This window comes from Mytilus edulis, chromosome 13, assembly GCF_963676685.1.
Source record: "Mytilus edulis chromosome 13, xbMytEdul2.2, whole genome shotgun sequence".
Taxonomy (NCBI): Eukaryota; Metazoa; Mollusca; class Bivalvia; order Mytilida; family Mytilidae; genus Mytilus; species Mytilus edulis.
Genome location: NC_092356.1, coordinates 21,993,604 through 22,005,830, shown reverse-complemented (window position 1 = coordinate 22,005,830; position 12,227 = coordinate 21,993,604). Strand labels below are relative to the sequence as shown.

Genomic DNA, 12,227 nt, shown 5'->3' with positions numbered 1-12,227 from the left:
TTGTATTCGTCTGTTTAAACATTCTGTCGCTTGCTTATCTGCTAAATGATAAGGTACATGCATGTGTGAATTAAAAAGAAAGAGAGTATATCAGAGGCGGATTTAGAGGGGGGGCCCAGCCCTTTTTGAGAAAAAATTTGGTTGCTTATATAGGGAATCACTGAGGCGTGACTGAAGCGGGGCCCCCTCTTAGGTCAGTCAGTGGGCCCCCACTTATGAAAATTTCTGGATCCGCCACTGTATATTGAACAGATGAATAAGTACATTGTTTTTTACTTATTTTCATACGTACACATCTGCATCGGTCAACACCAAAGTAAACGGATGAGACGACAAAAATAACTTGAAAAAATATCTGGAACCAAGACAAAAACACGACACAAATTATAAACAAAAACAAAAATTCCGAAAGCATATAAAACAACATGTTATAAAACTACAAAATATCGAACGACAAATTAAAGGAACGATTTTTGTTGGTTATGTCCGTTAAATATCTGTTTTTCGTAAATGCTTTTGTTATGAGTTGTGCCATAATTTGTCTCGTTTGAATTTCTTTACATTTTTCATGTCAGCGCCTTTTATATACGACTATACGGTATGAAAGTTTATAATTTTTGAAGGCCTTAATGTTTACTACCACTGAGTTTCAGCTCTGTTGGATAATTGTCTCAATGACAATAATACCACATCTAAAATGTATATGGATCATCTTTTATTTTCATTTTTTCTTATTTCTATTTTCTTCAAACGTGTCTGTAATTTGAAGGCCTGGTATTTGATTTGTGTCTGTCAAAAATACTGTCCTAATAAAATCTAGATTGCTTAATCTGTTTAAGAACCAACAGAGACATATACATGTATACACATAACATTAGTTACTTAGTGTGCTAGTGACCTAATACGGTATATATATGGGGTCAGTAAATTCCATGTGGGTTGAGAGCGAAGCTCGAATTCCCATATTGAATTTACTTACCCTGTATATACCGTATTAGGTCACTAGCACACTATGTAACGAATTTATCTTACCGACTATCTTAACGTGTGACATTTAGATTAGAGATCGACCTATCAAAATGAGCAAGTCTTCAATACTGTCAGCATTAAGAAACTACTTCCATTGATCCCACAAAAAGAGATGCAAACAGTAACAACTTGTTAGGTTTAAATGTGTTTTATGAATTTATTTCAATCTTAATCATCAATTTCTTTAAGATTTTTTCTCAGTACCGTTTTGTTTTTGTAAAGGGACGCAACACCACTACTAACCGTGTATGAAATAAGCCCCGCCTCCCTTCTAACCTAATATGGAATATTTAAAGGAACGTAACTCCACTACTAACCGTGTATGAAAAAGCCCCGCCTCCTTTCTAACCTTATATGGAATATAAAGGGACGTAACTCCACTATTTATTAACTGTGTATGAAATAAGCCCCGCCTCCCTACTAACCTAATATGAAATATACATGGTCTCCACGAGGACGCTTTTAACCAATCACATTCCTATAAAGGTTTAGGAGGTAAGATAATATGTGTATATATTTCTCCCGAACCAATTATATGAACAGTGGTATCAAAATGTGTTTTCGTATAAAATTGGTAGTCACCAACGTCAAACGTTCAGTTTCCAGGTAAACTCCAGCTATCGCAGTCTCACTGATGGAAATCATATCATCTTTTCATTTTGATAGTGAACTCAGTTAACAAATAAGCAACATTAGGCCGCAGCACAACCCCAACAACAAACACAACCAACATCGTATAACAACAAGTTCAAAAAGATGACAAATGCAAAACAATTCTAATGGAGAAAAACCCGCCTAATTCGTCATGTACACAACAATTAATCCGCTTTATTACAAACTCTTGGTGAACAGACACATACATATTGTGGCGGGCTTAAATATGTTTGATGGTGCTCAACTCTCCTTTACATAGGACAGAGGTGTAACAGCACAACATATAAATAGTTAAAAAAATTATAAGATTTGTACAAATCACAGAAAACACTACCAAAAAACACAATAGACACAAAGTACAGTACTGTGAGTTTTCGCATCATTATCAGTCAGAGAAAAACATGATCTTGTTTTCATAAACTTTATCGCTTTTTTGTGCATTTTTCCTTTGATCTTTTTTTGTGATAATTTTTCATATCATGCTACTCCATGTACTCGTTTGAGGTGGAAAATTATCGCTAGAATCTAAGCAGGCACGTGGCGTTGCTAACGTAATTGACATGAAATTGACAACGTCGTCATAGGTAAAATAGCGATAAACAGATTATCATTGGTCATCTCAACTCGATTGCCTTTCTCGTTGAGATGATCAACGATAATCTATAAATAGTTTATATCATAATAGGCATAAATTGGCATATACCTCATCTATAGATATATCTGTTTAAAGCTTATTGTGCATCTACATATTGTATACAATCAGATGTCAACAGGACAAACACAGGGGATGTCACAAAAAAAAAAAAGGTTTTCACCGGGGAAACTAAGAGATAACAACACTCACGGTGATCGAATTTTCATAAAAATTATTGCCATAACTCTGTAACATGCCATTTAATTTTATTAATACACCATGTAGTGTAAAACAGGACATTTAGAAAATGCCTGTACCAAGTCAGGAATACCACAGTTGTTATCCATTCGTAAGTTGTGTTTGTTTGTGCTTGTGATTTTGTCATTTGATTACGGATTTTAATTCATTTTTTGAATTTTACTCGGAGTTCAGTATTTTTGTGATTTTACTTTTTTTGAATTTTCAAAATGTAAAATAGATCATGGAAATAGGGAATGTGTCAAAGAGACAACAACCCGACCAAAGAGTAAAAACAACCGAAGGACACCAATGAAAAAATCCCGCACCCGAAAACGGACTTCAGCTGTGTTTTGTATATAATTTTTATACATGTAATACAGCGAATTATCTAAAGTTACTATGTACGCAAAACATGTTAGTTAACCAAACTATCCTGTGGATATCCGTTTACTGTAATAGGCGCAATCCTTCTTCCTGGTGTGTACAAATGTACTTATTTATGTCAACTACTCAAATATTCTAAATTTTAAAGTAAGGGGTTACATTTTGTAATAATTTGATAACAATACAGCAGAATGGTAAGTCCTTTTGTTACGTGTTTAACTTTTTATCCACGCGTGAAACTTTTTTTTTTTTTGTGGATTTTAGACACAGGCGCTTGGGTATATGATACAGATTTTTTGGGGGATTTTTTTTTTTTGCTGATTAAAATATTAAATTTTCTATATTTATAATACATATCTATCACTTCTGTGCATGTCTCACCTAGTTTCGAGTGATTTAAACGACCCAGAGAAAATACCCAATTTTACTATCCATACTTTGTTTCTTAGTATGGATAGAAAAATCAAAAAAAAAATCTGTATCATATACCCAAGCGCCTGTGATATTAGATAATGGGGAAACTAAACTCTATCTTTATTTTTCAATGAAAAGCAAAATTTCTATATTCTTTCAGTGAGACATAATGATCATCATCAAATTGAGAATGAAAATGGGGAATGTGTCAAAGGGGCAACAACCTATGTAAGATTGCTGTTTTCGTTACGTCGCTGTAGCAAAATCAAAAGGAAAACAATAAAATTTGACGCCACTAGTTTACTTATCTTAAACAATTCAAAGAACTGGTTTTACACGTTGCTGATAGAAAGATATCCAATGGTTTGTAGTAAATCACCTAAGAATAAAAAAAGTAATTATAAGTATATTTTCTTTAAATTTCCTTCAATATATTTAGAAATTATGAAAAAACAACAACAAAGGTTCAACTGTCCAGAGCGGCTGTTTGCCAGGTTGATATGATCAGATCAAACTCTTGGCATGTTGTATTTTTGTCTTCGTCGAAAAAGAACTTTCGAGTTTCACAGCTTTATTTTTAGCAGGAATTAGGAATTCGAAACTTTTTTTGGCACGAAATCAAGAAGACATCATCCCCCTCCCCTTTTAAATTTGACAAACGCTTTTACATCTGGACTTACTTTAAAGACTTAGTAATAACCTTGCCTTTGATACAACCAGTCAAGTAGTGATCTAAAAAGTTTCCACAAACTACCTTTGTATACTGGCTTTTTTATTGACATCACGAAAACCATTTAGTATGCAACAAAAATCTATCAATGTAGAACTTCGTGGCGTTATGTGTGATTTTCATTTATATACATATTATATATTTACATAAAAGGAGTCATTTTTGAAGAGATGTCCTTTGGTTATTTTGGCTTTGTATATATTTATACATTGCTCAAATGGTAAATCCTGTTCAGTGTCCGATTGGATGGATGAGCTATTCATTCCACAGTTTGAGTTCTGTGGATTAAATAACATAGGTATGTATTGCGTTACAAATAGATGGGACAGAGGGTTTTAAATATATTAAGAAGACACAAAGTAAAATGGTAGTACATATTTACTATAAAAATACAATAGCAGACTATAACAATTAACAATTACGCCTCCATTAGATATTGGTGTTATTGTGTCACTATATTTTTCACAGTATTAAGGGAGCTACCATTTGATTTTTATGGGGGGGGGGGGGGGGGGGCTAGGATGAAATTTGAAAAAAATAGGCAGGACAGGAGTTTTGAGTAAAAAAAAAAGGCAGAATGAGACACTTTGCAAAATAAAAAAGGCAGGATGACAATTTAGGTAAAAAAAGTCAGGATAAACTAATAAAATAAAGGCAGGACCGAATAGAGTTAAAAATAAAAAGGCAGAACAGAGATTACAACTAAAAAAAATGCAGGACAAAATTTTTCAAATAAAAATCAAATGGTAGCTCCCTAAGTATCCCTGCTCAGTCTAGAAGGGGTTTGAATAAGTTATTGTTAACACTCTTTGCCTTCTTATTAAAACAATTATAGTTTAAATAAATCTTCATATTCTATGGTCACAAAAGGGGTTAACACGGTGGTGACCCTGTGCTAAAGTGGATGAAAAATGTTATTAATGGTGTATTTTTCATATTTTACTCCTTATTTATAAAATACCTAAATACAAGTTATTAATATACAAAATGTATTTCATTTTTTCTTTAACTGTAAAATAAATGAAAATAAAAGAGAAATCTTTCTAAAATATTATATACAAAAATATGTGAATTTTAATACACTTAATTTTACTGATAAACTCGTGATTATACTAAATCCATCAACACCAAATGATGTAAAAGCAGTTGTTTCTTTTATTAAAGGGTCATTAGACCTGAGGAAAGGAGAACAATAACTGTTTTTATCATATATATATCTCTTATAATATTGTCGAGTTTTCATTATGTTTGATCATGTTTGTTTTGTCAATGTATTTGCCATAACCAAAATTGGATTTTGTCTGTTTTGCAAATAAAGAATTGGTATAAGTAGGAAGGTGTCACAGTGGTATGATTTATGTATAAAGCAATAAACGAAAAACAAATATGATGCACAGCAACAATCTACAACCACTGAATCAAAGGATCCTCGTTTTGGACAGGCACTGCCACATGTAGAATATGGCAAGGTTAAATATGTTTGCTGGCTCTAATCCCTTTATCTTGGATATTTTTGTTACCTTCTAATGTGAGTTTACTGTGCGATGTATTTATCATGATTTTTGGTCCGAGACCACAATTATTCCGTAGTGCATTTCTTTCTTTTAAAACATAAATGAAAATTTAAAAAATCCCACCTGCGCTTTCTCAACGAAATTTTTACAGTGTGTTGTACTACTTTTGGGACAAATTATATCAAAATTATAGAAAACTTCATCGGCTCTAACTCAAAATATGGACAATTTTATGTTGAAATCTTTTGACAGCTTCCGAAGTGCTGATTTTTAACCTTTTTCAGCTGGACCAAATCACTACTTTCCTTTAAAATTCTGGACCCAAATTTTTTTTAAAGTGTAATTTCACCCCCTACAAGCAATTTGAGACATTAAACATGGATAAATAAATTTGGAATGGGTATAAAAAATTTTTGTAATATATTTGCTAATATAGATATAAGAAGATGTGGTTTAAGTGCCAATAAGACAACTCTCCATCCAAGTCAACATTTGTAAAAGTAAACAATTATATGTGAAAGTACGGTCTTCAACACGGAACCTTGGCTCACACCGAACAGCAAGCTATAAAGGGCCACACAAATGACTAGTAATAAAACCATTCAAACGGGAAAACCAACGGTCTAATCTATATAATAGAAAAACAAGAAACGAGAAACTCTTAACCTGGAATATTGTTGTTACCTTCCATTGTGCGATATATGAATGTTTAACAGGGGCGGATCCAGCCATTATAAAAAAGGGGGGGGTCCCAACCCAGAGTAAAGGGGGGGGGGGTTCCAGCTTTATGCTCCCATTCAAATGCATTGATCGGCCAAAAAAAAGGGGGGGTTCCAACCCCCGGAACCCCCCCCCCCCCTTCTGGATCCGCGCCTGTTTAAAGAACCCATTGGTGGCCAATCTAGTTAAAAACCGATCTCTCATCGTTCCGATTTCTGATATATTGATTGGTGACCTTCGGCTGTTTTCTGTTCATTTGTCGGATTGTTGTCTCTTTGACACATTCCCCATTTCATTTCTCAATTTTAATAGTAATATAATTTTTTTTTAAATAATAAAGGAAAGTGATTCTCTCCAAAAGATATCAGGGAATCTAACAAATAGGAATAATGCATTTGTTATATTTCTCCGATCTACGATGGAAGCAGTAACCCACAAGTAAAAATGTATGAGAGATCGATTAAGGGAAGTTACGGAATTATTCGGGTTATGTTGTGAGGGATGTATAAATACCAAGACGCATCCGGTTTTATAGAGATAACACAAGTCTTTCTGGAATTAAACAACATTGAATAGAATAATTATGTAGGAGATTCATGGGTGTCCTTGCGTCAGGACCATTTCTGCCTCTTATTAACAGGCCGTCATTTTCATGGCCAGTCCAATACTTTTGTTTCAAATGATCAGATTTGTTCTCATTCTGAAATCTATCAAATATTTGCCACTAGACTTTAAATATATGACTTTATCAATCTAAAATCCGGGGTCTAGCCGCATTCTGAAAAAGTTTTAACGGTCAGTTATCTTATATTTGACCCTTTACACCTTTCAGAGACCAAAGCAAGTCACCATCTTTGCCAATTATACAGATGTTGTTCCTGGTGCTTTAGTTAAATTTTGGACAAATTACAATACTAGAGTCAAGTGCACCGTAGACCTGGATAATCAAGTTGACTACTACATTTTCACAATGTATGGTAAGCATTTTTATAGTTATTTTAACACTAGACACATGAAACTGAAGATGAGTGTACAACTCATATGTGCATCTGCTCTTTAACCATTTTTTTTTATAATTTTCATTTTAAGGTGGTACCTAACACTACAGGGAGATAACTCTGTAAAGTTAGCTAAACGTTTTAATTACGTTGTGTTGTAAAAGAAATATTAAGCTTCTCAATGATCAAAATTGGTGTTTGTCAAATTGCTATATAACCAGTGTAATTTTTCTGACAAAACGGTTGGTTCAATTTTTTTTTAATTTTTATCTTTTTGTTTATGTATTTTATACTTTGACAAAATTTTATGAAAATTAAACGAGCCAAATTATTTTTAGTAAAAGTATTGGGTACCACCTTAAGCATGGAACTATGTTAGAAAAGAAAATTATATAAAAGTTTATATATATTTTTATTTAATTATGACGTTTGATTATTTTCCTCGGTAGTTTTGTTATTTACTTTATACTACAGTTAGTATTGCCAATCATCAGATTAAAAAATATTAGATTTAAGGTGTGTATTTAGTTTTCAAATGCACACCTGATTTTATCTGCATAAAAATGAGAATAGCTATGGGAAATGTATCAGAGAGACAACAACCCTACCAAAGAACAGAAAACAGCCGATGCATGGGACTTCAACACAGCAAGAAAATCCTGTAGTATTATACAAGAGAAATTTGATAAAAATCATACCTGAAGAGTTATCAAATTCATGGGTCACTTCCTGTCCCTCTTTCTGTCTAGCTTCAAACACAACAGCATTACATCCTGTACCAATAACCTGACCTAGGTCAAATGATTCCAGGAACAGTTGTCGAAAAATTGGACTGCAACCGGATGTTGGCTTCAGCTGGCCCCTTTAACGAAATGTGAATTAAGTCAGTGAAAATGGACGTCACACTAAACTCCAAAACATATAAATGAATTAAAATTTAAAACATACAAGCACAAAGGCTCCTGACTTGGAACAGGCGCAAAAATTCAGCGTGGTTAAGCAATTTATGTGAGATCTCAACCATCTACCTATATATCTAGCCTATGTAGAATAAACAAACACAAAGCAATACGCACAGTAAAACTAAGTTTAAAAGATGTCAAAACAGGTAACGAAAGAAACTAAGCAAATTATAATGATACATAAATAACAAAGGACTACTAGCAGTTACTGACATGCCAGCTCAAGGCATACATTCTATATATGATACTGTATATATATATATTTGCAAGCTGATAGCAAGAATAAAACACAAGTCATACTGTCATGATTTTTCTCAATCCGATCAAGTAACAAATCTTGTTTTCTTCAAAATAAAATAAAATGTTTCATGTTTAAGGGAAGGGGAAAACTGGTTTGTTTGTATTGACAATTAGCAGGATAAAAATTAAATTCAAAACTGATTTTGAAATAATAAATCTCGTTCCTATATAGTATTTAGTAAATTCGAAAAATAATATATATGCCCCATATAAAAGACGAATGGTAATCATTTCCTAAATAGGAAAGACTTAAAATTAACTTGCCATTGATCACATTGCCATCTTTAAAGGACGAGTGCCTGGTGAGCCACAGGAATTAACTAGACGTGACTGGATTGCACCATTTAACAACTTTACAGAAACACAAAAACGTGGTTTCCGTGGCCTTTATGACTGTGACGGATGCGGGGGATTTGTAAGTAATCGTATATTATATTAAACAACACAAAAAAAAATACTGTAACATAGACACCAGCGCAGCAGGAACTTCTGAAACTTCTGAAACTTCTTTTGAAACTTTTTCTAATGAAATCAAATTGAAAAAATGACTTTACAGAAGATTTGAAAATTATTCAACTTTTTTCATAAAATGATTGGGTTTTTTTTAACTGCAAAGTAATTGTTTTAGGAGAAGATAATTCATTTTTTAACCATTTTAAATTTGAGAACAAATACCTGAAACAAATACCTGAATGCCTGTTTTTATGATAGATCATTTTTGCTATATTATCGAACAGACGACCATACGATCGGCATTCCGCAATCATATGCAAACCTATCGTACTTCATTTCTCGTCGACCTAATATTCCAGTCGAATGAAGCCAACATTGCATGCACCAGCCTTAGACTTGCATGTCAAGAAACAAAGAATATTAAGCTAGCATTATTCTTTTTACATTTTGCTATATAAATGATATACCTTCATTAATTGAACAAAATAAGTGTTTTGTAATCATGTTGGTTGCAGCTAACTATTGAAATAGAAGAAATGAGCATAACGAATACATTAAGGTCCATTACACATTATACCTTGACTTGCATATAAACTGGCATTGGTGAAAAACGGTTAAGGATGAAATGTCTTTTCCCTTTTAGATCTTTAATTGTAGTTGTACTGTAATGGGGGTTGCAACTCCCTGGATAAGAAAATTAAAAATTATCATTGATTTAATCATTTATGTTTTTTTATTGATGTTATCATTTCCAGAATACTGGTTTTAAGAAATGTGACCGAAGACTTGTTAACGACTGTTACAAAGCCAACGCTGTTTGTGAAAAAATTATCATTGATTTAATCATTTATGTTTTTTTTTCATATTTCATTTTATTGATGTTATCATTTCCAGAATACTGGTTTTAAGAAATGTGACCGAAGACTTGTTAACGACTGTTACAAAGCCAACGCTGTTTGTGAAAGAGATGATAGACATGAATGCAAATGGCGACTTATTGAACCATGTAACTGATGTTGAAAGATTATTCACAGTATTTGTGTTTGAATTTATTGAACCATCTAATTGATGTTCAAAGTTTTTATGCCCCACCTACGATAGTAGAGGGGCATTATGTTTTCTGGTCTGTGCGTCCGTTCGTTCGTTCGCTCGTCCGTCTGTGCGTCCGTTCGCTTCAGGTTAAAGTTTTTGGTCAAGGTAGTTTTTGATGAAGTTGAAGTCCAATCAACTTCAAACTTAGTACACATGTTCCCCATGATATGATCTTTCTAATTTTAATGCCAAATTATAGTTTTGACCCCAATTTCATGGTCCACTGAACATAGAAAATGATAGTGCGAAATTCAGGTTAAAGTTTTTGGTCAAGGTAGTTTTTAATGAAGTTAAAGTAACATCAACTTGAAACTTAGTACACATGTTCCCTATGATATGATCTTTCTAATTTTAATTCCAAATTAAAGTTTTGACCCAAATTTCACGGTCCACTGAACATAGAAAATGATAGTGCGAGTGGGGCATCCGTGTACTATGGACACATTCTTATTTATACTCTGTATTGGTGTGTGAATTATTGCTTGTGTTTGTAGTAAAACAAAAAAATAGATCTAAATTATAGGGGAATTAGTTGTTTCATAATATTATGAACTGATGGTCATTTTCATTTTTTCATTGTTGTGGTATCGTTCGATTCTAAATAATCTTGTTTATTTCAGTTTAGTCACTGTACGGTTTCCAACAATGAGCAAAACCCATACCGTTTAATAAGCTATAAAAAAAGTTCCACATGACAAAATGTGATTTAATTCAAATGAGAAACTAACGCCCTGATTTATGTACAAAGAAATGATTCAGATCAAACAGCGAATTTGACAGACAGTAGCAAACCAAAACTACTGAATGATAGGCTACGGACTTCGTACAGGCACATACGAAATGTGATGGGGTTGAACACGTATGATTGCCCTACACCGTCCCCTAGCGTTGGAAGTGTTGTAACAAGCCATTAAGACCAACATTATTATCAAAATTCGTATGTTTCGTCATCCTGAACATGCATGAAATATTTGTCACTGAACGTTAAGCAACCAACAATCAATCCATAATTATAATACGGTTTTACATCGGATGACAATGTTTTTCTTGAGCTAAAAGTGAAACATTTTTTTCATGTCCCGACTCCGTTGAATTTTTAAAAACTAAAAAATAATATATGTGTATTATCTGCAGTAGCATACGACCTGTGTGATTATTTTGATAATGGTCTGGACCGAAAAGCTGAATTTATATAAAGAGCGCGAGGTCATCAGTGTGGCATTTGTCGAATTCCATCAAATTATCATTTCATAACATTCCCAATTACCATCTGAACTACATGTATGTGTTATTCATATATTGTTAAAGTATATATATAAAGTTAATAGTTTGATAATTGTTTTCGGTACATTTAATAAGGTGTTAATCGTGTCTTTGGTTAAATTAATCAACCTGGGTCCAGTATTTATCATTTTCGCTAAATCATGTATTATTATATGCAGGGGTAGTAACCTCACCTTACACATCCTCAGTGGTTTCATTTTTTCCAATTTTTTTTTGTTATCTTGTTTTTGAGAAAAAGAGGTGGAAGGCAGCAAGGAAACATTCAAAAGTCATTTACGAAGAGAGAAAAACTGACAACTAATGGCAATACAAAGAATAGGGTGTTAATTATAAATTACACGGAAACCACAGGCACTTGTCAAAGAAAAAAACCTATATACCTTAATATTACATAAACATAAAAGTATCTAACATGAAGGTGTACACATGTATATAAGGGGATAAAATTATGAGACAAGTGCCTGTGACCTAACAATCAAATTTATGCTATGAACATCAGATTCTCCAAATAACTAATTAAAATGATATAAGTAAATCATGCACGTGCTCTTAGGGGTTGCTTACATCGGACGAGCACGCCTGAATATGTGGTGAGGATGAACTTATCAATCATACAATTGTGAGATCTCATCCTTCTCCTTCTATTAGTTTTTATGCCCCACCTACGATAGAAGAGGGGCATTATGTTTTCTGGTCTGTGCCTCCGTTCGTCCGTCCGTCTGTGCGTCCGGTCGTCCGTCCGTCTGTGCGTCCGGTCGTCCGTCCGTCTGTGTGTCTGTGCGTCCGTTCGTCCGTCTGTGCGTCCGTTCGTTAGTCCGT

At 33.5% G+C, this 12,227-nt stretch overlaps 1 protein-coding gene across 4 annotated transcripts; it reads left to right on the top strand.

Moving 5' to 3' along the window:
* Positions 1 to 3,015: 3,015 nt before the first annotated feature.
* Positions 3,016 to 11,460, top strand: LOC139502025 (uncharacterized). 4 transcript variants are annotated; one of them, XM_071291346.1, is made up of 5 exons: positions 3,016 to 3,135; positions 4,239 to 4,383; positions 7,107 to 7,296; positions 8,870 to 8,994; positions 9,927 to 11,460. In XM_071291346.1, exons 3-5 carry the CDS (start codon positions 7,290 to 7,292, stop codon positions 10,044 to 10,046), a joined length of 252 nt encoding a protein of 83 aa, XP_071147447.1. In that variant the 5' UTR covers positions 3,016 to 3,135; positions 4,239 to 4,383; positions 7,107 to 7,289; the 3' UTR covers positions 10,047 to 11,460. The 4 variants fall into 4 exon arrangements, 2 of the variants coding, with proteins under 2 accessions (XP_071147447.1, XP_071147446.1); XR_011658712.1 differs by lacking the exon at positions 9,927 to 11,460 and adding an exon at positions 9,788 to 9,882 and having other exon boundaries at positions 3,019 to 3,135; positions 7,152 to 7,296; XM_071291345.1 differs by lacking the exon at positions 4,239 to 4,383 and having other exon boundaries at positions 3,061 to 3,135; positions 7,152 to 7,296.
* The last annotated feature ends 767 nt before the right edge of the window (positions 11,461 to 12,227 follow it).

Coding starts and splice junctions, on each gene's coding strand:
- LOC139502025 (XM_071291345.1), top strand. Junction 7,297..8,869: donor CTACATTTTCACAATGTATG/GTAAGCATTTTT, acceptor CCATCTTTAAAG/GACGAGTGCCTGGTGAGCCA. Junction 8,995..9,926: donor GTGACGGATGCGGGGGATTT/GTAAGTAATCGT, acceptor TATCATTTCCAG/AATACTGGTTTTAAGAAATG.